The following is a 26678-nucleotide window of genomic DNA, read 5'->3' on the forward strand; positions in this document are numbered from 1 at the left end:
ATGGCCAGGGCATCCTCATGCCTTCTCATTTTTGCCCAGATTAAGTCTGAGACAGGAAGTTCTATGAATTGCCTCCTTCCTAATTGTCAATTAAGGCCCTTAACTTGACAATTAATGTCTATTTCAGGGCCTCATCCAATTCAACCAGCAGCAGTAGGGTGGCATGTCACAAGGGTAACCCGATAAGTAAACCATTGGGGGAGGAAGTGATGGTAGTTCCCCACTCAAAGGCATTCAGTGATCTAACAATGAGATTGGCCCATCAGAGAATGAATTAGATGACAGCAGGAAGTAATGTCATTAAGGAGATCATTGCTTTAAAGAAACCAGTTAGGAATCTGTTTAGCCAATCTGAGATTAATCATGTGATGCCCTTATGCTGGCAAGCCAATTAGACTTCAGGATGTCCCTGTTAATACAGGGGATACTGCCTAGAAAATCATAGAAATCATAGAATCTCTACAGTGTGGAAACAGGCTATTTCATACTGACCCTCCAAAGAATAACCCACCCAGAGCCACCTCCTATCCTATTACTCCACATTTACCTTGACTAATACTCCTAACCCCCACATCACTGAACAAGTTAAAAAAAATTCTTGCAAGTGATTTGCTGTATAAGGAAGACCAAAGACAGAAGAAGAATTTCAATCAACAGAAGGGAACAAGTGATATGTGCCTAGACAACCATTATAATGAACTGGTGCCCCAAAGTAGATTGACTGTGAGCTACTATCTTTATTGAGTATCATTTCTTTTGTACTCATGTTGATAAAATTAATAAATTCTGTGAAAATTGTAAAATCATATTTGTAGATGGAATGGGTCTTGTAGTTAATCAAGAGTTGAGTATTATTGAAAAAAAGCAAATTCTCTCAAAGCTTTTCATCTTACAGTCATCAGGATAATTTGTAAGAAACGCCAAAGTAAATATACTTACGCTATAGAAGAGGACAGCACTCATCGATTGGCAAATGGATTCTAATTAGTTGAAGTGGTGACATGGAAAGTTTAGCAGTTAATAGTGATTGACAGTTAACTGTCAAACTTTGTTTAAATTTTAAACTAAAACTAGAAATTTCTAGAGAAACTCAGCAGGTCCGGCAACACCTGTAGGAAGAAAGTGGAATTAACATTTTGAGTCTGGTGATTCTTCATCAAAACTTTAACTCTGTTTTCTGTCCACAGATGTTGCCAGATCTTCTAAGTTTCTCCAGAAATGTCTGCTTTTGTTTTAAATTTCCAGCAGCAGCGGTCTTTGTTTCATTTTAGATTTTAAACCATAATGATTGGTTAGGGTTTTGCCCTGAGGAATGAACCAGCTGTCCACCTATTTTGTGAGTTGAAACAGATTCTTGTAAACATGAAGCTGTACCTTTTTGTCTTAAACATATCAGGACAATTGCAAAACTCCAAAGTTTCAAACAATCATATTAACACTCTTTGGTTTGTCCAATGGGTTGAAGACAAACATCTGTAGCAACATGACTCACTTTTCAGCTATAATTGAGCTCCATTATATCAAGAAACTGTTCCCATAGCATTGTTCATGTGGAGTGTAAAATTCTGTACTTTTTAACAACCTCTCTTTTTTTAGAAATAAAGCATGTTAGGGGAAATGTTCCAGGATGTAATCATGACACTTACAGAAACTGTACTCTATTCAAGACAGACACACACCTTTATTAAACTATAGTTGTCAAGATTCGAATGATTTAAAGACTCTGATGACGGTAGGCTCCCACTGAATGTAAAAGATAGTTTTAATTTTTTAGCCTTTATGTAGTTTGATGGGAAAGATATACTGTGGGATAAGTCAGGGTTATCATAGGATTGAGAGGTGATTAGAAATCTGAAGTACGTATGATAAAAGCTCGCATGATAAAGTACGTATGATATTGCAATTTAGTGACAAGGAGAGTGCTACAATAAAAAAAAGGGAATGTTTGTATAATTAAGAGTGCAATTAATGGGCAAAAGGTTTTTGCATTCATGTTCCCACAAACAGATAATGTAAATTGAACTATGCTGAAATGTGAAGTCCTAAAAGATTGCTCAATCATTGGAATGTAATTTTCCAGTGACATTTTCCACATTGAAAAGACATCAATATCGTCTCACTAACCTAGACCTGGCGGCAGAGACACAGTTGTGATGGTTGTCAGGTACCACACCTTTCCCCATTGGAGTAGGCAGAAATGGTAGTCCACACAAGTTTATAAGCTTTTTGATGTTATCTTCAGCACGAGAATAGGCTGCACCTTTAAAAAATGAAGGCCATGCATTTGTAAAGTTACGTCTGTTTTAACAATCAAGTGTTTATATTGTAACTGTGAAAGAAAATATCTTGCTACAATACCCAGAACCTTTGATTATTAATCCTATATCCTGTGATCTTCAGACCTTAGTTTGTTGATGCAGTAGCTTCTATCTATGTACTTTAGAATCAATGCAATATACAATTTGTTTTACATTAATATAGATTACCTTTAACTCATTGTGGAATTAGAGAATTACAGAAAGTTTACAGCCATTAGGCCTGACCAAATCAGGTCTTTGCCGGAGCTATCTAGTTAGTTCCACTGTCTTTCCCTTTCCGTGTAGCTCTGCACCATTTTTCTCTTTAAGTACGTATTGAATTTTCTTTTGTAAGCTAAAATTCGATCTGCCCCCAAAACTCCTTCAGACTGTGCATTATAGTTCATAACCATGTGACGTGTAAAGATGATCTTCCCCATGCCATCTTTGATTCCTTTAATACTCAGTGTCAATATGTGTTCTCTGCTCTTGAACGTTCTACTAATGGGAACAGCTTCTCTCCTCCTACTCTACCCAAACCCGTCAAGCTTTAAACGTTGAAAATAACCCCAGCTTCTCCAGTCCTTCCACTTAACTGTTATCCTCACCCTCGAGAATTAAATGATTCTTTCAAACCTTTCGTATACTTTCCAAGTGCTTCCTAAAGAATGAACCTTCTACTCCAACTGAGGCTGACAAAGCATTTTATTACAGCTTATTGTAAGTTTTCCTTTGTACTCTATGTCTCATGCCATACAGCACATGATCCTCTAAGGTTCTTTCACCACTTTCACAATCTACCTTGTGACCTTCAACAAGTTGTGTAAATATGTTGCTTGAACATTCTGTTCCTGAACACCTTTGGAATTGTACCCATTAAGTTATTCGCCTTTACTAATTCTTCTCACCAAAAGGTATCACATGTATCTGTAGTAAATTTAACCTGGTCTCTCTCTTAAAGTCTAAGAATATCCTTCTCAAATCACAACACTTCTAAGTTTTGCATTCTGCGAAAATTTTGAAATTATACCCTGTATATCTAAGTCATTAACATATGTTAAAGCAATGATCCTAGGACCAATCACTGAGGAACTCCAATAGCTTTTAAATACAAATCTTTCATGGATTGGTAGCATGTTCATCCATAATTGCCTTCGAGAAGTTAGTGGTGAGCTGCATTCTTGAGCTGGAAATCCATGTGTTGTAGGTAAACCAGCCATATCTTCTGATACTTCCAGGATTTTGATCCCATGACAGTGAAAGTATAGCGACACAATTCCAAATCAAGACAATGACTGACTTGGGAGAGGAACTTGCAGGTGATTGTGTATCAATGCTCCTACTGCACTTATCTCTCTAGGTGATACAGTTTGTGGATCTGGAAGGTGGTACAGAAGGATGCTTGGTGAGTTGGTGCAATTTATCGTTTGTATAGTGGGTACATACTGCTGCCACCGTGCATCGGTGGTGAAGGAATGCTTCCAAAAGGGATGGACTGGTTTATCCAGGATAATCATAAGCTTCTTGATTGTTGTTGGAACCTCATTCATCCAATTAAGTGGAGAACTATCCGTTACCTTTCTGACTTAGAGATGTTGGTCAGATTTTGGGAAGTCGGGAGGTGAATTCCCAGTCTCTGACTTGCTGTTGCACCCACAATCTGAAAAACAAACATTTGCTACTCTTTTGTGTTCTGTTAGTTAGGCAACTCTGTATTCATGCTGCCACTGCCTATTCCTGGCAAGTGATTATGTGGTACTTCTGGGAGTTCATATACCAGTTATCTCACCAAAACAACTTAGGGAAGCATAAACAAAAACAAAATGCTGGAGAAACCCAGTGGTTCTGGCAGCATCTATGGAGGGAAAAGCATAGTTAACATTTCAAGTCAGAACAGTTCTGAACAAGAGTCACATTGTAACCAAATCCATGCTGGCTTTCCATAATTAAGCCTCTCTTGTGCGGTGACTGTATATTTTGATCCAGATTATTGCTTTTAAGTTCCGTCTCCCCCGCGCTCCCCACCCCCCCCCCCCACCCCCACTCTGCCCAACAAGATGAAACTGACTGTAGTTTCTGGGTTTATCTGAATTTATTTGACTACGGCAGCAACCTTAACAATTCTCATTCCTATTCGACAGAAGAGCAGTGGATAATCACAGCTGGAATCTCTGAAATTTCCAGGCTGACTCTATATCAATTTCCAGTGTCCTCAGATATGTCCCCTCCTGTGACTCATCTACTTTATAGTAGATACAACTACTATATATACTTGCTACACCCAGTCACTGTAGCATTTCCTCTTTTTCAATTTTAGGTCCACTTAGTATCTCAATTTCCACCCCCTTAAAAGCATTTAAACAATTTTATCTGTTGCATCTTAGACAGTAGTACACAATAGTACTGGACTTTAGACAAGCAATCTGACAATTTATACATAAGGGTAGTGGAGACACAGAGTTGAGTGTCATCAGGAATATATAGAGCCTAACATGATGGTTTTGGATGATATTACTGAAGGCGAAGATGAGAAACAGAAGAGAGTCAAGGTTAGATCCTCAAAGGAATCCTAAGATTAGATTCCCTACAGTGTGGAAACAGGCCCTTTGGCTCAAATAGTCCACACTGACCCTCCAAAGAGTAACCCAACCAGACCCATTCCCCCCTAACGAATGCACCTAAATCTACAGGCAATTTAGCATGGCCAATTCACCTGGCCTGCACATCTTTGGACTGTGGGAGGAAACTGGAGCACCCAGAGGAAACCCACGCAGACAGGAGAAGAATGTGCAAACTCCACATAGACAGTTGCCCAAGGCTGGAATCGAACCTAGGTTCCTGGCATGGGAGGCAGCAGTGCTAACGACTGAGCCATCGTGCCACCATGAGCAGAAAGTGAAGTCACTGAGGTAGGATCTCTGGTTATGAGCATGTAGGTAACAATGGAACTAGCTGGTTAAGTTCCACTTAGCTGTCCAATAGAGAAGCTATGAAGGAGGATGGTATCTATGCCAAAGGGTTGCAGATGGGTTGACAGGGCTGAAATGGGGTAAAAACAATGACTGCAGATGCTGGAAAGCAAATACTGGATTAGTGGTGCTGGAAGAGCACAGCAGTTCAGGCAGCATCCAAGGAACAGCGAAATCGATGTTTCGGGCAAAAGCCCTTCATCAGGAATAAAGGCAGAGAACCTAAAGCGTGGAGAGATAAGCTAGAGGAGGGTGGGGGTGGGGAGAAAGTAGAATAGAGTACAATAGGTGAGTGGGGGAAGGGATGAAGGTGATAGGTCAGGGAGGAGAAGGTGGAGTGGATAGGTGGAAAAGAAGATAGGCAGGTAGGACAAGTCCGGACAAGTCATGGGGGCAGTGCTGAGCTGAAAGTTTGGAACTAGGGTGAGGTGGGGGAAGGGGAAATGAGGAAACTGTTGAAGTCCACATTGATGCCCTGGGGTTGAAGTTTTCCGAGGCGGAAGATGAGGCGTTCCTCCTCCAGGCGTCTGGTGGTGAGGGAGCGGCGGTGAAGGAGGCCCAGGACCTCCATGTCCTCGGCAGAGTGGGAGGGGGAGTTGAAATGTTGGGCCATGGGGCGGTGTGGTTGATTGGTGCGGGTGTCCCGGAGATGTTCCCTAAAGCTCTCTGCTAGGAGGCGTCCAGTCTCCCCAATGTAGAGGAGACCGCATCGGGAGCAACGGATACAATAAATGATATTGGTGGATGTGCAGGTAAAACTTTGATGGTTGTGGAAGGCTCCTTTAGGGCCTTGGATAGAGGTGAGGGAGAAGGTGTGGGCGCAGGTTTTACAGTTCCTGCGGTGGCAGGGGAAGGTGCCAGGATGGGAGGGTGTGTTGTAGGGGGGCGTGGACCTGACCAGGTAGTCACGGAGGGAACGGTCTTTGCGGAAGGCGGAAAGGGGTGAGGAGGGACCATTTGGCCCACTGTGTCTGTGAGACAATAAAGCTCTGACTACACTAACACCATTTTCCAGCTTTTCATCCTTAGCCCTGGACGCTATGATAATGCAAGTGATTCTTTTAGAAAAATACTCCCTAAATGTTACAAGAGTTGCAACTCTAGCACTCTTTCATACAGTGAATCAAGACATCCACCTCGCTCTGGGTGAAACAGTTTCTCCTCAGCTTAGCTATTAGCCTTCCACCTTTTACCTGGTCACTGACACGATACTAATGGAAGAAAGTGTCTGTGTCCACCCTATCTATGCTCCTGATAAGCTTATACACTTTTATCAAATCCCCTCTGAACCTTCACTTCTCCAAGGAAAACAATTCCAGTCTATCCAATCTTTCCTCATAATTCAGACTCCCTCTGCCTAGGCAGCATCCTGGTAAATCTCCTCTGCAGCCCCTCTAGTGCAATCATATTATTCTTGTATTGTGTTCATCAGAACTGATTGTAGTTTGGCCAAACCAGCATTTTAAACAGTCGCACATAACCTCACTGCTCCTATATTCTGTGCATTTATGAGTATTTCTCCGCCCTTACTATGCTTTTAAACTACACTGGCACTGCTCCCAAGTCTCTCATAGCTTTATCACTGACCTGTCTGCTTTAGGAATCTCTGCGCACTCTCTAGCTTCTTGTTTTTTCATAAAAGAAGGGAACTCTGTATTTCTGAGAGGAGATTGCATTTCAGGTTTCCCTCAGTCAAACAGAAGAATACTTCCATTCTGATAGCTGTCAGATGGCGACACACACCATGCCCACTTTTCACAGCAGTCGGCTACTGGATTCTTTCAAAGTCCTGACAGCCATTTTGACAGCTGGTGTCAAAGGGCAAGTACAGGAGGTAAGTGTGATGTTAGGCTGCTGGGAGGTTAAGGTGTCATTTAAGTAGTGGGGATTGAGTGCCAACCGGGCAGTGTATGGAGTGCCAAAGATAGGAATGCTAGATTATCAGGGGATAAGGAGCCAGCGGGGGAGGGATAGGGTGCGAGGTGAGTAGGGGTAAGATGACATTTAAGTAGGGTGTCAAGTAGGGATGAAGTCAGGTATGTAGGTTACCAGCTGAGTAGGGTACTAAGGGGAAGGATACCAGGTGGGTAGAGGTAAAGTGGTAGGTAGGTAGGGTGCCAGTTGGAGAGGGACACAGTGCCAAACATAATGTGCAAATGAGTACGTAATGTCAGTCATGTAGAATGACAGCTGTGTAAGGACTGAATAAGAGGTAGGTGGTCAAGTGGGTAGGATGCCAAATGGGATTTGGGGTAGGGTCAAGATTAGAGGGCTGCTAGAAAAGCACAGCACGTCAGGCAGCATCCGAGGAGCAGGAAAATCGACATTTCGGGCAAAAACCCTTAATCAGGAATGAATTTGGGGTAGGGTGTCAAGTAAATGCCAGAATTCAAAGTGGGAAGATAAGGAATGCTATGTTTTGGGTAGGTCAGAGTGAGTGGGAGTAATCAAGTCTTCCAGGCTGAGTGTGTCAGGTCAGGGTCTGGCAGGTGTAAGTTCCGGGAGAGTTGTAGTTACTTGCGTGTGTGAATTAAGTGTGCAGTCAGTTTAATAGTTACTCAAAAGTTAGACAATATGTTTATTTGTCTGTATTTTTCTGACTAGCTATTTTGTTTCATTGGAACTCTCAAAAATCTCTGATTTAAATGGAGATCTTCAGAGGGTTCTATGCATCAATTTAATTTCCAGGGCAATTCCTTCAGTGTGAACCACGATCAGTACTCTGTAAGTCACCATTCACAACTCCAATCTATGCTGGAATACCAACAATCTGGCTATCGAAAAATCTGGGCCATAGATTTCTGAATCTTCCATATTTAGTCCAATTTTAATTATAATTTACAATGCAATAGTTGAATAGTATCCCTTAAGTAGGACAGCGATGCAACGTTAGCCTCTTATTGTAGAGTCTGACAGCCCAATAACTGTTTCAAAACAAAGTAGCTATTGCAATTAGCATGGAAATTTTCAATTCTACAGATCAATAACATGTGAAAATCCTGCACCCCTTAATATAGATTGTAGCTGCATCAGAAATAGCATGAATAATACAAAGATTGCTCTTAAAAATATCTTGCAGTATTATCCTGCTCATAAATCAAAAGGCTTTAATGTTTATCGCAGCTATATTTTACCAGGATAACTTTTAAGCAGACCTCTATTTTAACCACTGACGCCAATTGAATCTCTAACAGATGAATATAGTTTTCAAAACATCTACAGCTTCTTTTTAAATGCACTATTTTACTGAAAGCAAAGCAAAATGAATATAAAGACAAACACATTTTTTAGAGAGTTAAATATATTTGACAGAAGCATAGTTTAGTCAGTGTGAAGGAGAATTTTTTAAAGTTATGTTTCAGAATATCCATTATACATTAAAAATACATTATCTGAATGCTTGTTATTTATTATTAAAATTACTCATGTCAGCATTTCCATTTTAAACTAAATGAATAAAATGAGAACTGGCCACTTGGTGCTGCTAAACTGTAACCACAGTGAAGGTACTTTAAGGCTACTGCATTGCGGTTATCCTCCTACAGTAATTCATGGGCCTAGGCTAATGATTTGAAGGTACACGTTCAATTCCTACCATAGGAGCTGAGGAATTTTAAATTCAACGAATTGAATAAAATCTGAAATAAAAGAGCTAGTATTAGTTATGGTGACCATGAAACTGCTACAGGGCCATAAAAACTGAACTGGTTCACCCTTTGAGGAAGGAAATCTGTTGCCCTTACAAGATCCGATCCATGTGACTCCAGGGCCACAGCAAGTGGTTATTCTCTGTAATTCCACAGTAAACCACTTAAGTTTTATTCAAGAAATCACGTCACCACCTTCGGAAAGTCCACTAGGAATTGACATTAGATAATGTGAACTGGCTCAAAGGTAGAAGACAGAGGGTGGTGGTGGAGGATTGTTTTTCAGACTGGAGGCCTGTGACCAGTAGAGTACCACAAGGAACGGTGCTGGGTCTTCTACTTTTTGTCATTTACATAAATGATTTGGATGCGAGCTTAAGAGGTACAGTTAGTAAGTTTGCAGATGACACCAAAATTGGAGGTGTAGCGGACAGTGAAGAGGGTTACCTCAGATTACAACAGGATCTTGACCAGATGGGCCAATGGGCTGAGAAGTGGCAGATGGAGTTTAATTCAGATAAATGCGAGGTGCTGCATTTTGGGAAAGCAAATCTCAGCAGGACTTATACACTTAATGATAAGGTCCTCGGGAGTGTGGCTGAACAAAGAGACCTTGGAGTGCAGGTTCATAGCTCCTTGAAAGTGGAGTTGCAGGTAGATAGGATAGTGAAGAAGGCGTTTGGTATGCTTTCCTTTATTGGTCAGAGTATTGAGTACAGGAGTTGGGAGGTCATGTCGCGGCTGTACAGGACATTGGTTAGGCTGTAGGAATATTGCGTGCAATTTTGGTCTTCTTCCTATCGGAAAGATGTTGTGAAACTTGAAAGGGTTCAGAAAAGATTTACAAGGATGTTGCAAGGGTTGCAGGACTTGAACTTTAGGAAGCGGCTGAACAGGCTGGGACTGTTTTCCCTGGAGCGTCAGAGGCTGAGGGGTGACCTTATAAAGGTTTACAAAATTATGAGGGGCATGGATAGGGTAAATAGGCAAAGTCTTTTCCCTGGGGTCGGGGAGTCCAGAACTAGAGGGCACAAGTTTAGGGTGAGAGGGGAAAGATATAAAAGAGACCTAAGGGGCAACCTTTTCATGCAGAGGGTGGTACGTGTATGGAATGAGCTGCCAGAGGAAGTGGTGGAGGCTGGTACAAATTGCAACATTTAAGAGGCATTTGGTTGGGTATATGAATAGGAAGGGTTTGGAGGGATATGGGTCAGGTGCTGGCAGGCGGGACTAGATTGGGTTGGGATATCTGGTCGGCATGGATGGGTTGGACCGAAGGGTCTGTTTCCATGCTGTACATCTCTATAACTCCATGACTCTATGGGCTTGGTAGTGATAGCCACTTCTTGTGAATTTAGAAACACTGCCAGTGGGGGCAGTGTCGTACCTCAGTTTCACAGCACCAATTAGTTACTCTGTACCACAGAGAAACTTCCAAACTCCCATTCTACCTCAACGCTGCTGTTTCTCAAACTACAGCCCTTTATACTATTTAGTTATAAATTATACAACAGTATAAAGTATGATATAAAAATCAAGGCAGAACTTAAGATTTTGAATTGAGGACACATTTACTGGGCTATCTGGATATTTTCTAATCAATCTGTTCAGAGATATTACTACACATCTCTGGAACAAGTGGGACTTGAATCCAGGTCTCATTGTCCAGAGATGAGGCCACTACCATAGCATCACATGAACTGCTCCACGCAACCCTCCCCCACCACCACCACGCATCCACCCCCCAACCCACTCTCCTCCATCCTGTTAATCTGCATCACTTGAAGACTACACATTGAGTCATGGAGTCATAGAAATGTACAGTACGGAAACAGACCCTTCGGTCCAACCCGTCCATGCTAACCAGATATCCCAACCCAATCTAGTCCCACCCTGCCAGCACTGGCCCATATCCTTCTAAACCCTTCCTATTCATATACCCATCCAAACACCTTTTAAATGTTGCAATTGTACCAGTCTCCACCACTTCCTCTGGCAGCTCATTCCATACACGTACCACCCTCTGCATGAAAAAGTTGCCCTTTATATCACTTTTATATCTTTGCCCTCTCACCCTAAACCTATACCCTCTAATTCTAGACTCCTACACCCTAGGGAAAAGAATTTGTCTATTTATCCTATCCATACCCCTCATAATTTTGTAAACCTCTATAAGGTCACCCCTCAGCCTCCGACACTCCAAGGAAAACAGCCCCAGCCTGTTCAGCCTCTCCCTATAGCTCAAATCCTCCAACCCTGGCAACAACCTTGTAAACCTTTTCTGAACCCTCTCAAGTTTCACAACATCCTTCTGATAGGAAGGTGACAATGTGTGATTCTATTGTTAGTTAAAAGTACTTAAGTCTGACTAAATGATTACACAAAGTCACCTGCACTTCAATACATAGTTAATTTATTGGGTTAAAATACTTAATATATAAATGATTTAATACTTGTCAGTTTAGACTATTTATATATTAGATAAAACATCTGAAATAAACAACTGAGACTCACTCTGCATTTCTATTTGATAGGACCTTTGGCAACAGCGGTATCAGCTGCTCGAGCTCAGACTCCTGGCCACTGGTCACGTGAAGCCCAGTCCAATGGTGTGAAGTCTAATGAGCGGGGCAAAGTCCCTGATCTTAATACTTCTCTCAATCTAAGGCTGGGGTGCACTATCAGTGGGTGTCAAGTTCAGCACTTCACTTCACTTTTGGCTCCTTCAGAAATCAACTGGAGATACCGGCAGGATTTCTCAATGTGAATTATACAAGACCATTCCACAGTTCGCACATACACAGCAAGAGTCAGAATGACACAGGAGTCCATTCATCCCATAATGTCCACGCTGCTCTCTGTAGTCAGTCATTCTGCTTTCCCCACTTTATTGTCAGAGAACTACAAGTCCACTTCCCTCGAGTCCCCATTGATTTTCATTCTCAAATCACTCATTTCCACCAACCTCATGGGCAGTGAGTTGCAGGACATTACCAATTACTGCACAAAAATGTTCTTCCTTTCACCATTTCACCCACCTGCCCCCACTCCCTACACACCCCACCCTCAAAAGTCTTTTGACCATAAGTTGGAGGAGCAGAAAAAGGCCATGCATCCCAGTGAGTCTGCTGAGCTAGTTAATGATATTCCTCAACTCCACTTTCCTGCCTTTACCCTATAACCGTCAATTCCCCTCCTGATTAAAAATCTGTCTACCTCAGACATCCTCTGTGATAAAGAAACCACAGAGAGAAAAATATTCCTCCACAGCTGTCTTACATGAGCAGCTCCTAACTCTGACATGATGCCCCGTGGCCCGAGATCTACCACAAGGGGAAACAATCTTTCTGCATCTACTCTGTCAAGATCCCAATAACCTTGTATGTTTTAATAAGGTCACTTCTCATTCTTCTATATTCCAACAAGTACGGGCCCAATCCAATCTCCTCATAATCCAGTCCCTCCATATCTGGTATCAGCCTACTGACCCTTCTGCAGACTGCCTCCAATGCCAATCTCCCTAGATAAGGGGTCCATACTGTTCACAGTATTCTGTCCACTAGTCCTGGCACCTTTAATTAATTGGAACAGCTTGACTTTGTCTACGTAATCTTAATTTGGCATAATCTTATAAAACTCTATCTGGTCTCTCCTCAACATATTTTGCTCCAATCAGAGCAATCCCAATTGCCTCAGCATAACCTTGCAGCTAAAATGCTTTGTGCCTGGAACAATTGAGAAAGGCAGAAACAGTTAAGAATTGGACAGTGTGCAGAGCACAGAGGGCAAACAGTTATGGATAGAGATGTACAGCACAGAAACAGGCCCTTCCATGTCAACCAGATATCTCCACTTTGACTAATCAGTGTGAGATGACAATAAATAGAGGTGCAGTTTATGGGTTGTCTATTTAGTTGGAGATTTAAGGAGGAGCTAGAGAAAAGGGATTGGGAGTGACTATAAGCTGTGTCAACTAGAAGAGTGCTGTACAGGAGAACACTGGTGAGATAAGAAAGTAAAGGCTGCGATTTAAGAACTGTATGACAATCACCTTGACAGACCTTGACGTGATTGAATGTTTTACAATGCTGAGCCCCGGTCCCCCTTGCACCATATTCCTATTGCTCATCAGCTGTCACTCACAGCCAAACCTGCTCAGTGAGCTTGGGGACTTCCATAAGGTGCCCCAGGGACAAGTCTGAGAACCAGGGTCAGCCTACCCACAAAGGTGAGATCGTGTGGATGCTGGAAATCTGAAATAAGAATGCTGAAGAAACTCAGTAAGATTAGCAAATCTTTGGAGAGAGAAACAGATTTAAGATTTTAAGAATAACTCATACTGGTATTGAAACATTAACTCTGTTTTTCTTTCCACAGATGCTGTCAGACAATGCTAAGCTTGACCCAGCAGCATCTGTGTTTGTTTCAGCCTTCTCATTCAGCACCAGTTCCCACCTTCCATTTGTATCCAGAAACCTTCACTTGGAGTTGCCGTTGTGAGTCCTACTGGAGTCCCTTTACATAAAAATCCTTCATTGATTATTTAGGCACTTTATTCCACTCACTCTCCCTGGTGGGTGCCATGCCTCTTGGAAAGAACCATACTCATTGAGTAATTAAACAGGTTCTTGACTCTCAAATAGTCCTGCCATTTCAGAAGGAAGTAAGTTGACAAAATTTCCATCCTTAATAATTATAGTTTTGTACAGTTAGCAACACATTAATGAGTCTATTCTTAACACTCACAATGATTTTAATCTGCCTTTTATAATAGGGTACCCCGAATTGCTACTTTAAATGTGTCCTACCAATGTTTTGCACATCCTTGTCACCTGGATTATGACAGACTATTTTGAAATGCTGATAAAGAGGGGACCTATTCAAAGTTTTTAACATATTAAATGGCATAGGCCAAATAATATTCTGGAAGTAGCTTAACTTTATTTAGATTTTAGAACAAAGTATGATAAATACAGATGTTAGAAGAATACCCTATACTTGAGAATACTCTACCAGCTAAGCTGTTGAAACAAACATGTTTGAAGAGTTTCTGATACAACTGGAAACTAGGATGCAGGAATTGAAATGCAAGGGAGATAAACTCAGAGTCCAATATCCTTTACATGTCCTCGCCTTTCTCTTATATTCTGATGAGCTCGAACTTTAACGCAGCAACTCTCTCACCTCCCTTATAATATGTTCTACCCTTGTTCCTCCATCTTAAATAATCATGACTCTCCACTCATATTAGCCCAGATAGCTCTGGGCTGAAAAGGCAAGGCATATTTGTCACAATTCACATTGTGCCTCACTAATACACACAAAAGGAAAATGATATGGTGAACCCCATTCATGACTTGGCATGGACCCTCCACAGAGAACGGATCATACCAGTTCTTGTAGATTTGAGACCTATCTGTACGTATGGGGTGAGCTCCTTCCTGAGGCCAGTCTTTGCTCTTTCCCTCTAATGCGAAATGTATTTAATTCATTCAGGTTAGTTGGGACAGTATTTACTGCCCATGCCAAGTTGCTCTTGGAAAGGTCCTTTCTCGAAACACTGTAGTCCAGTGATCTAGATCCAAAGATGCGCAAGTCAGGTGAATTGGTTATACTAAATTGCCCGTAGTGTTAGGTGCATTAGTCAGAGGGAAATGGGTCTGGGTGGGTTACTCTTCGGAGGGTCAGTGTGGACTTGTTGGGCCGAAGTCTAGGAATTTAGGAAATTTAATCTAATCCAATTGGTGTTGGCAGATTCACAATGTCACTGGGGTAGGAATTCCAGGCTCTAAACCTAACGAGGCTGAAGGAATGCTGATATATTTCTAAGTCAGGATAGTGAGTGACCTGGCAGGGAATTTGTGGACTGTGGTGCATCTATGTATCTGCTGCTTTTGACTTTTAGATGGCAATAATTGTGGGCTAGAAGGTACAGTCTAAGGAGCTTTGGCAGATTTCTTGTAGATAGTATACAGTGCTTATCTTGAGCAATTGAGAAAGTGAATATTTGCGGATGTGGTGCCAATCCAGTGGGCTGCTTTGTCCTGGTTAGTGTCCAGCTTTGAGTGTCCTTGGAGCTACACCCATCCAGGCACGTGGACAATATTCTATCACGCTCCTGACTGAGAACATAGACTTGTACCTTGGAGATGGTAGAGAGACTTCAGGGAGATAAACAATGAGTTTCCCATTGCAGGATACCTGGCCTCTGACCTGCTATTATAGAGGTAATACTTATACGGCTAGTTTAATTCAATTTCTGGTCAAGGATAAACCCAGAATGTTGGCAGTAGGGGACTCAGTGATGACAATGCCATTGAATGTCCGAGGGCATTCTCTCTTGTTGGAGATGGTCATCACTTGCCACTTTCACAGTGTGAATGTTAATCACCATTTGTCAGCCCAAGTGTGAAGACTGTCAACTTCTTGCTTTAACCACTGATAAAGTTATTAAGCTGCTTGCACGATTGTCCTCCAGGAGATTTGCAGCAAACACCAGCACACTAGAATTTTAAAAAATGAGGGCAGCAGGTTCTAGGATGCTGTCACTTTCCAACTTGTGACATGCTACATTCACTGTCAGGTAACCAAATCAAAGAGTCATTCATCTCAAGAATATCTCGACATTAAATTTCAAAAACAAAAATGCACATTTCAAACATGTAACAATAAGACATAGTCAACAATATATTCCCAATTACAAATAGGAAGAGGATTTTTTTTTTAAATTACAAACATTTAACATTTCTGTTTTATAAAAGTGCTGCAAAATTATTATCGACATGGATCATTAGCGAAAAGTTTGACTTCATTTGGTAGATGAAAACTACAGTTCTTAACATTTTCATTTTAAAAATTCTAATTTCTATCTCCATACCTTTGCCAACAATAACAAGCGGCCTCTTGGCACTTTTAATGATTAAAGCTGCTTCTTTTACTACTTGAGGTTCTGCCATGGCCACTGGAGCACGGAGACAACAAGGAACAGTTCTATATGGAGAAACACAGTTAAATAGATTCTCTCAGCTCTACAGAAGACTATGAGAGCAAATTTCACAGTAAAAGAAATCAATATCAATTGCAAGATTTGTATCAACAAGAAAAAAGGCATTGAACATGCATGTGATTTATTAGGTCAGCAGAACACTTTATCATGATAGTTACAGAAAACAAATTGTGTTCAGAGATGCTTTCCAAAGCTATGAATTGATCGTATATAGAATCTATTCAATGTGAGGTGCTGAGTGGGTAGTGACTCTGACTCTGAGCCAGAAGCTCAAGGTCTCACTCAAGGACTCACTCCTCAAAGAAGACACCCTAGTAAAGTGTCTAAGATTAGAAGCTGATCTGCAAATCCTTTCAACATACACCAAAGGCAGGTGGAGAAAGCAGAAGAAATTTCTGGTTCAGACAGAAAGAACTTTGTGATCCAAGCAAGACCTGCATGTATGTACACACATTGCAAACACCAAGACTCCTCATAGCGTGCAGGCATGCACACAAACATGGTAACCTAGTGTTGTCATTAACTACTTTCAAATGGTAAGATATGAGTAAAGGATGATCATCAGTTGGAAGACTGAAGGCAGTCAGCCTGGAAGATCAAAGCAGTGTCTGTAATCTCCCAGGAGAAAGTGAGGACTGCAGATGCTGGAGATCAGAGCTGAAAATGTGTTGCTGGAAAAGTGCAGCAGGTCAGGCAGCATCCAAGGAACAGGAGAATCGACGTTTCGGGCATAAGCCCTTCTTCAGGAATCTGAAGAAGGGCTCATGCCCAAAACGTCGATTCTCCTGTTCCTTGGATGCTGCCTGACCTGCTGCGCTTTTCCAGCAACACATTTTCAGCTCTGTAGTCTCCCAGCCCAATACAGATCAGAGCCCATTATTCGGCCTCTGCCACTATTCAAGGGCATGCCTTATTTTTCAAACCATCTCAAGTTGTGAAATGTTGCTGCTGGAAAACATGTTGAAGTCAATGGTAGCTACCATGTGCTAAATTGGCCCTAGGGCAGACTTGAGCACAGTTAAACGTAAAATTGTCATCTGAAGCCCAATTTCCAGTTTTCAGTTTTTGTCTGGACTCTCAAGACACAAATAATCAAAAATAATCTTGGTCCTACAACTGCATTGCTTTAGCGACATTGGTGAGTAAAGAATCTAATGCAATTAATATTATACCGATCAATTCATGTAAAGGAGCAGCACTTGTCAAAGGAATACTAATACTGGAAGATTGGGAAAGGTTTGTGGAAACACCTATGCCAGGCCTTAACTGTTAATTTGCATCAGTTGGGTTTTGTTTTTTGGGTGGTTTTAATTGTACATAACTATTAAAGCAGGCTTTTGTAAATGTGTTTCTGTAAATAAACTCTTGTAAGTGAATAAAGACAAGGCTCCAGTATTACATTGATCACTCGCTGGCTAATTCAGCTCCCTTTGAAATTATAGCAATACCATTTTCTTTTTAAAATGATTACATTATAAAATATTTTTTCCTTATAATTACAGCATAACCTGTTTTAGGCCTACCAAACATAGATTACCTACACAAATGGAAGGATAGGGCAAGATGTAGCTTCATGTGGACAAATGCAGTGGGATGAGTCTGAGGAAGGGGAAATATAGAAGAAATAATAGTGTGTTACAAAACAAGGGGGATCTGAAAAGGAAAACATTAAAGCCAGCAGCAAAGTATACATTAACAAGCCAACATCTTTGCGAATGAGTAGCTGAAGGATCTACTACATACTTTGGAGATATTAATATAGAAATAGCATGAATGGTCACAAATAGAATGTTCTAAATGCATTTTGAAAATAAAATGAGTTTGAGCACAGCCTATTTCACCCCTTATATATTCCTTATTTAGTTTAGGTCACCAAATAACAAAGAGGGAATTCAGAATATGATTTGATTTGATTTGTTACAGTCACATGTACCTAACTACAGTGAAAAGCTTTGTTTTGCAAGGTAGGTCATAGCAAACAAGGTCATACAGATCATAGGGTCCTTAGGCGGAGTGAGGTATACAAGGTTTCGGTCGCACAGGAAGTGCATAAAGCAGGATCAACATTTTTTGAAGTTAGAGAGGTCCCTTCAGCAGTCTAATAACAGCCGGAAAGAAGCTGTTCCTGAACCTGCTGGTGCGTGTGTTCAGGCTTCTGTATCTTCTGCCTGATGGAAGAGGTTATAGGGGAGCATAACCGAGGTGCGAGGGGTCTTTGATGATGCTGGCAGCCTGTCTGTGGCAATGAGTCCATGGATGGGAAGTTGGCTTTTGTGATGGTCAAGGCTGTGCACACCACCTTCTGTAGTTTCTTACAGTCCTGAGCAGAGCAGTTATCATACCAAGATGTTATAGAGGGACAGAAATTAAAATAGCTGAGACAGTTTACTCTGCAGCCAAGTAAACTCAATGAGATCTCACCTCCTTCATACTTTCAGGGTTCTCAGGAAATAAACTGAAGTCAAGTATATATTATCTACAATCAACAACACAGACTCACGCTCAGGAGAATGTGTAGACAGAAAGCGTAGATTCAACTCCCCAAGGTCAGTGAATGTGTGGAACTGACTTCCCAGGAGACAAACTGTTTACTTTGCAGATTAATGACTGAGTCAGCCATGGTCATGCTAAACAGCAAAGCAGGCTCAAAGGGCCGAATGGCCTACATCTGCTTCTAGTTTCTTTGTTTCTATGAGTAGGTACAAGTGAAGGTGTTCTTTTCATACAAGGTAACGTTAGAACTGTCCAAACACAATGTTCGTTCCCACATCCCCATGACCAAAGAAGCAGCATTAATTCTAAAGCTTATGATCCGTGTCCTGGCTCACAGACCTACCTCAGTAATTCACTCCGGATTTTTGACGTCACCATATCTCCAGGAATATCAACATAACAAGCTCCTGGACGGCCATACATGCTGCTTCTAACTGCCTTGAACAAAATATAAAATTAATCGAGATTTCTACAGGTGAACAGCCTGGAGAACAACAAAGAAAAAGAATTAACGTAAATTTATATAGCACTGATCAAGATGTCCCAAAGTGCTTTACAGACAATTTAAAACCATATCTTTCAAATCTTCCATTACCATCCTGGAAGATGTCCTGTCCCATCAACAGGATACAACAATTAGGCATGGTAGCACAATGGTGTTAATGCTGTACCATTGAGAGGGAGTTACCTCAGAAGCAGGGTCAAAATAATTTTCCTTTTCCAAGGGCTCTTTTTGAGACATTTCTGAGGGAGACTTTTGGACTTTTGGGGGCGATATTTTTATTCTCAGTAAGGAGCAAGTGAGCTGAGAGCCCTGGGACCATGCATAGGGAGAGATCAGGACCACGAAACCAGTCCGAGAAAACACAAGTGGCTAAGTTCAGTCAGAGCAGCAGCTAAACCACAAAAGGGAACTCCCACCATACTCCAGTATTCAAAAAGACTGACAAAAGTGACGTCAGCTCAAAGCAGAGAGCTGACTGATAGGTAGAGGTCAAGTTGTTTTTCTCCATTTTAAAATCAAAAGTGAATGTCCACATTTCTGTGAGTACATACAGATTCCCAATAGGGGGCAGATATGGAGGCAAATCTCAGAGAAATGTAAATATGCAAAAATGTATTGGAGTAACAATGGTAGGGGATTTCAACTTCTCCAATATTGACTGAGAGAGACAAAATGAGAAAGTCTTGGAGGGGGAAAGGTTCTTAACGTGCATCCAGGAGCACTTGTTAAGCCAGCACATGGAAAGTAATGCAAGGACGGAAGGTGCTGAATCTAATTTTGGAGAATGAAACCGAGCAAGTGGTTAAGAGTCAGTAGATGAGCGTTTTCGTGGTAGTGATCGTAAGTCAGCAAGACTTGTTATGGAAAAGTACAAGGATAGTCTGGAAGTAAAGTCTATGAATTGGGCAAAGACCAGTAAGACAGGATTTGGCCAAAGAGGACTCGGAGCAACTACTCGCAGGAAAATCTACGTTAGAGCATTGGATGTCAAGAGACATACAGGATTGGATAAGGAAAAAAGTGAAACTTATGCCTTATGCTGAGGGTTCAAAACAGTAAAAGGTGGAGGAGTATAGAAAGTTCAGGGGGTTACTTAATGAAAAAAAATTAAACTCTGGCACGTAAAATAAAGGGATTTATGCCAAAGGCATTTCATGAATAAACCAAGGGGCAAGAACATATCAGAGAAAGAATGGGAGCAATTTGGAATCAAAGTAGCAATCTGTGGCTCTAGGCAGAAGATGTAGTTGGTCTTAAATGAGTACTTTGCACCTGTATTCACTGTGGAGAAGGACAATGTAAGTGAGGAAATTGTGATGGGGGGGGGGGGGGGGGGGATGTGGTTACTGTGATATATTTGAACAGATTAGCATTGAGAGAGAGGAGATATTAGTGGTTTTAGTTGGCTGTTGCGGGAAGCAAGGGCGAAGATTGCAGGGGCTCTGACACTAATTTTCAAATCCTCTCAGACCACAGAAAATGTACCAGAAGAATGGAGGGTAGTTAATGTGGTACCATCATTCAAGAATGGTAGGAGGGATAGACCAAGAAATTACAGACAAGTGAGTTGAATATCAGTGCTAGGGAAAATATTAGAAAGAAGTCGGAGGGTCAAAAGTAATCCCCACATGGAAAGACAAGGATTAATCAAGGATAGTCAGCACGGCTTTGCCAGTGGGAGATCTTGTCCAACAAATTTGACTGACATTTTCAAAGAGATCATGAGGTGCGTAAATAAGAGCTGTGCAGTTAATGTAGCCTACATGGACCTCAGCAAGACTTTCGACACTCCAGAGAAAATAGTGTCAGTCTATTCAGCCTTTCCCTACAGCATGCACCTTCCAATCCCAGCAACATCTTTGTAAATATTTTCTGAACCTTTTCAAGTTTAACAACAACTTTTCTATAGCAGGGAGACCAGAACTGAGCGCAGTATTCTAGAAGTGGCCACACCAATGTTCTGTGCAGCCACAACATGACATCCCAACTCCTGTACTCAAGGTTCTGATCAATTAAGCCAAGTATGCAAATACCCTCTTCACCACAAGACTACCTGCAATTCTACTTTTAAGGAACTATGTATCTGCACCCCTAGTTTTCTTTGTTCGGCAACACTTCCTAGGGCCCTACCATTAACTGCTTAAGCCCTGACCTGATTTGCCTTACTAAAAATGCAACACCTCACATTTATGTAAATTGAACTCCATCTGCCAGTCCTCGGCCTATTGGCCCATCTGGTCAAGGTCTAGTTGTATACGTCATTCTGGTACAATGCACATTTTGTCAACATGAATTGGCTATAACATGATTGATGAATTGTGGACACTGTTTGGGTAATGTAGACTTTCCACTGAACAGGTAAAGCAATTTTCTACAGCGATCCTCAACAGTGCCATTTTCTACAGCAGTTTTCCATAATGCAATTTTCTATAGCATGATGTTGCATGTTATACCAGAAAGTCTTGTACTCTAAGATAACCTTCTTCACTGTCCGCTACATGATCAATTTTGGTGTCATCTGCAAACTTTTAGATTAGATTAGATTACTTACAGGTTAGATTAGATTACTTACAGTGCGGAAACAGGCCCTTCGGCCCAACAAGTCCACACCGACCCGCCAAAGCGCAACCCACCCAGACCCATTCCCTTACATTTACCCCTTCACCCAACACTACGGGCAATTTAGCACAGCCAATTCACCTAACCTGCACATTTTGGATTGCGAGAGGAAACAGGAGCACCCAGAGGAAACCCATGTAGACACGGGAAGAATGTACAAACTCCACACAGAGAGTCGCCTGAGGCGAGAATTGAACCCAGGTCTCTGGCGGTGTGAGGCAGCAGTGCTAACCACTGTGCCACCGTGCCGCCCACACAGATGAAGTAGCAGATGAAACTCAGTCTGGAGTATAGTGACAAATGTATTTTGGTAAACGTGACAGAGTAAAACTGAATAAGTGGTCGAATACTGGTAAACTTACTAACCATACCTTCTGATTTCACATCCAAATTAATTACATAAATAATGAAAAGCAGTGGACCCAATACCAACCAAAAGAGAAAATGCTGGAAAATCTCAGCAGGTCTGGCAGCATCTGTAAGGAGAGAAGAGCTGATGTTTCAAGTCTAACTGACCCTTTGCCAAAGCTTAAAAAAGGGAGAAATAGAGAGGTATTTATACTGGGCTGAGAGAAGGTGAGTCATGGCTCCAGAAGCAAAGGTAGTAATAAAGAGGTGATAATGACAGTGCAGAGAGAGATTATAGGGAGATTGGGAGCTGTGAATGACCAAAGCTGAAGCCAATGATATGTGCTAACACTGAGAGAGAAAAGGAAAGCAGTGAAGGAGAGAGACAAATGAAAATCCTGTCGGAGAGAAGATTCTTCAGGGTAGGCATTCCTGGAAGAGAGGTGGCAGTGGGTTAAACACTGGACAAAAGCAAATTATTGCGGACCCAATACCAATCCTTGCAGCACACCACTGATCACCGGCAAGATTCCTAGCCCCTGACCTGCTGTTGTATAGTATGTATATAGCTGTTCCAGTTTCAGTTTCTGGTCAATGGTACAAAGGGTTTCAGTAATGAAAATGTCAAGGCATGATAGTTAGAAACTCTCCAGTTAGAGATGGCCGTTGTTTATTACTCATGTGGCACAAATGTTACCATTTCTCAGCTCAAACCTGGATATTGTCCAGGTTTTGCTGCATTTGGACACAGGCTGTTTACACTTTGCGAGGATTAACAAAGCAAGGGAGTACATGTTAAAAAGTCAGACCCTACAAAGTACAGGGTATTGGAGAGACTTAGTGTACATGTCCATGCATCCACGAAGACAGCAAGACCGGTAGATAAGGTGGTTAAGAAAGCATTCAGAACGCTTTTCTTTATTAGTTAAGACACTGAAAACAAGAGCAGGGAGGTTATGATGGAGCTGTATAACATTTTAGTTAGGCCACAGTATTTGTGCAGTTCTAGTCACCACAATACAGGAAGAAGTTGATTGCACTAATGAGAGAAGACTCAGCAGCTAGCTATAATGTTTTAGTTATGAAGAGAGACTGGATTAGCTGAGGTTGTTTTCCTTAGAGTAGAGAAGGCTGAGAGGGGACCTAATTAAGGTGTACAAAATTAGACAGGGCATAGGCGGGGTGAATGGTAAGAAACCTTTCCCCTGAGTCAATGACCAGGGAGTATAGATTTAAAGTAAGTGGTGGGAGATATCGAGGGACTTAAGGCATAATTTTTTCACCTAGTGTGGAGTTATGTGGAACTCCCTGGTGAAAGGGTAATAGTGACAGCAACTCTAAACATTTAGGAACTTTTCATAATTAACACTTTCAATACTACAGTATACAAGTGCTGGAAAATGGGATTAGAATAGATACATGTTTGATTAACCAGTATAAACATGATGGGCTGAAGGGTCCCTTTCTGTTCTGTAAAACTCAATAACTCTGCATCATTTGCAATTGTGTTTATATATGGGGTACAATTAGAATAATTCATCAATATCCCCGATAATTATCAACTCTTGTATTAAACTTAAAGCTACAATATGTAATGAAAGAATTGATTTTTAGACATCAAAGCGTTTAAATTTGTACAAGATAACAGGAATAAGTTAACTAATGTTTTTATTAAAATAATTGACGCACACTTCCACATTTGAAAAGAAATCGTCCCAAACATATCTTCCACAGACTGAAGTTACAGCTAATGCATTTTCATCACATACACACAACGCTGGAGTTTCTTAATGAGGCAGTTACAATCTTGGATCTCAATCCCAGATTTAAATGTAATGACGGGCAGAGTTCGTTACAGTAGGGTTCACTACAGTTTTAGCAGGTGTAGTAATGCTTCAATATACACAGCTCTAAACTGTACATTCCATAGGCATTTGTGACAAATTCATTACCTCATTAATTTGAACTTTGCTGGATCCAAGTTAACTGTGCATTTTTTTTTCAAAGGTTTAAAACTGTACTCTCTCCTTAGCAGCCTCCATCTCCCACCCTTCCTGCAAACTTCTTCTCATCCCCACGTTCCTCTTCCAGTCTCCTTCTTGCTGCTCCCCCCAAATCCTCTTGCTGCCTCTACCACACAGAAGCCTCTTAATCCCTCCCCAAGCCATCCTGTGACTGCCTCCTCCTCCATCCTTCGGCTGATATCCCCATCTGGGAACCAAGTGAAAGAACACCCGGGTTTATTAAAATTCCCTTCTGGCCTAGACAGAAGGGCAACGCCAGCAAAACTGCCTGCACCCTGTCCTTTTATGGTGACTTTTGATGGTCTATTCCTGTGCAATGCCCAACTCTCATTTCCTCCCAACATTGGTGTTAGCTTTTCCACCCTTTCCTTTAACCCCAGCTACCCCACACCCTCGGCCCCATTACCTGCCCCACCCCTGGCCCTAATTCATGCACTGTCCCATCACCCTCCCCAAGGACTCACTCTCATCCACCCCCTCCACACCCACACCTAGCTCTCAGCACACAGCCCTAACTCCTGGTTCTGAGTAACAGCTGCTCCACCCCGGCAATGCTTTCAACACCAGCACAGACTTCCCTAACTGCTCACTACTCCTTGGATCACGGGCTGTCTCTCTCCTGTGTTTGCTGCTAATATCTTCACTCCTCACAACCACTTCTTAACATCACTGCAGATTATACACCTCTCCATGGATTGTAGTGGTCCTGGTAAGGATCTCACCACTACTTTCTCAAGGGCAATTGGAGATAGGCAATATATGCTGGCTGGGCCATCCATCCTCACGTCCCAGGAATGAATATAGACAATTAAATACTTTAATAGTGTAATTTGGACATATTTTTATGATGAGAGGAGACAGATATAAAAGGGATCTAGGTGGCAATTTTTTCACACAGAAAGTGTTTCATATGTGGAATGAACTGTTTGAGGGAGTAGTAGAAGCAGGTATAGTTATAACATTTAAAAGATATTTGAACAGAACAGATATATAGAGGGATATGGGCCAAATGCAGGCAAATGGGACTAGTTTAGTTTGAGAAACTTGGTCGGCATGGACGAGTTGGACTTAAGGGTCTGCTTCCGTATTAGTATAGTGCATGAACTGGGCAGCCAAGTTGCACAAATATGAGATAATCTATATCAATGAGAGAGAAAGAATAACATTCAAAAGAAGGCCAGCCCCTGAATGTTGCCACCCAGGTCCCTTTTATATCTGTCTCCTCTCATCATATAAATATGTCCAAATTACACTATTAAGGTATTGCACCGAGGTAACACTGAATATTTAACCTGATATACGCTAACAAGTTTAGTTGATGCACACACTGACAACATAAATTCACTCTGAATGCCTCCTACTGTAAATTGAAAATCCATACATTTTTTAAACATTTTGAAAATGTTGATTAAATTTAAATTGAGAATTAAAGGAAATTTAGGTGAGCAATTGTTGGCTGACAAAAGAACACAAATTTCTCTGTTGCCGAGTGGAATTTTTCCAGACTTAGATAAGTGAGTTTGTCAACATAGAGAGAGTTAAATCCCATAGGTCTACCAAAGGTATGAAGTAATGGCATCATCCGCTCCTTCCAAGTTTCAGGGTGGGGTTGAAGAACAAGCAGGACATATCCTGCAGGTTCCAGGTAAATAATTAAAATAATCAAATAGCTCATTGAATTTCATAACAAGGGTATCTGCCAGGGTCACTGAAGTGAAGGAGAAGCTGGAAAAGATGCTTCAGTGAAATTGACAATCTAGAAGTGCTTTGATCAGTGAAACTGGAAAGCTCCAGATATGGCCAGGTTAAGAAGCTGCTGTTCGAAGCACTTGCCTCAGAATGCTATCATTGCTTGACAGCTGATTCCAACCGTCTGGGAATCAGTTCGGTTGCTGAGCACTTCACTCACTTTCAGCTGCACTTCCCACCTGCCAGCTTTCACAATGGCATGGCAGCATCTTCGGCAGCTCTACCACAGACCTCTGACCAGAAAGCCGAGGATAAGCCACACAATCCCCACTAGCAGCAGCAGCAGGAGCTGCCCTATCATCAGCCACATGGCCCTCCACAGGACAGATTTGATGGACACCAAGATGTAGCTGGAAAGAGGAAATACTCCCCAACCCAGGGTCTACAGGTAAAGGATCAAATCTCTCATCTTGCATGAGCATCAATTTCACGAAAAGCTCAGGCTCAAGGCAGGTCACTGCTGGGATCTAGAGTCTCCTAAAACAAGACCTTCTTCCCAATGAAGAAGGTTAGCACAGATTACCAGTGGCTAAAAAAGTATAGGCAGCCAATGTCTCCACTGGATCTCTGCCTCTCACCAAGGCTAGCACTTTCTTCTCCCACAAGAAGAAAAAAGAAGAGAGATCCAATGTCTGGAATGTTCTGTGGAAAGGAGGAAAGATGCTTGTGGCAGGTAACACGGGATGCCTGGGTGTCAGGAGTACAATAAGGTGAACGTGAGTGAGTGTTTGTTACTCAGATGAGCAATGAGGAGGAGCCTGGAAAGACAGAAATGGGTGGAGCTGCAGGATGTGTCAACAGATTCCTGAGGAATACCGTGTAGGCAAATGCAGTAAAAGACAGAATGTGGTGTTTGGCAATAACAGTATTCCAGCACTGTTTCTTAGTTAGATGGACCAACCTCCTGCTGCTGCCTGCTTAGCCAATTCCAAACATGCCTGTTTGATTAAGAGGCTGACCCTCCCATCAATGGGAGAGCTCACCTCACTGAAACACCTTAATATTACCTCTAGGTAACAGT

General features: G+C 41.7%; 1 protein-coding gene across 4 annotated transcripts in view; it reads right to left on the minus strand.

Annotated features, from left to right (window-relative positions):
* The window catches only part of hacl1 (2-hydroxyacyl-CoA lyase 1), a 101508-nt gene that overhangs the window by 46829 nt on the left and 28001 nt on the right, over positions 1 to 26678 (minus strand). For all 4 annotated transcript variants that reach the window (XM_072575695.1, XM_072575696.1, XM_072575694.1 and 1 more), the window contains exons 7-9: positions 18756 to 18850; positions 15791 to 15903; positions 2125 to 2260 (exon numbers count right to left, since the gene is read on the minus strand). In XM_072575695.1, the coding sequence (XP_072431796.1) occupies positions 2125 to 2260; positions 15791 to 15903; positions 18756 to 18850 (344 nt within the window). The remainder of the gene's footprint in view (positions 1 to 2124; positions 2261 to 15790; positions 15904 to 18755; positions 18851 to 26678) is intronic.

The sequence above is a fragment of the Chiloscyllium punctatum genome, chromosome 8 (genome assembly GCF_047496795.1).
Source record: "Chiloscyllium punctatum isolate Juve2018m chromosome 8, sChiPun1.3, whole genome shotgun sequence".
Lineage (NCBI taxonomy): Eukaryota > Metazoa > Chordata > Chondrichthyes > Orectolobiformes > Hemiscylliidae > Chiloscyllium > Chiloscyllium punctatum.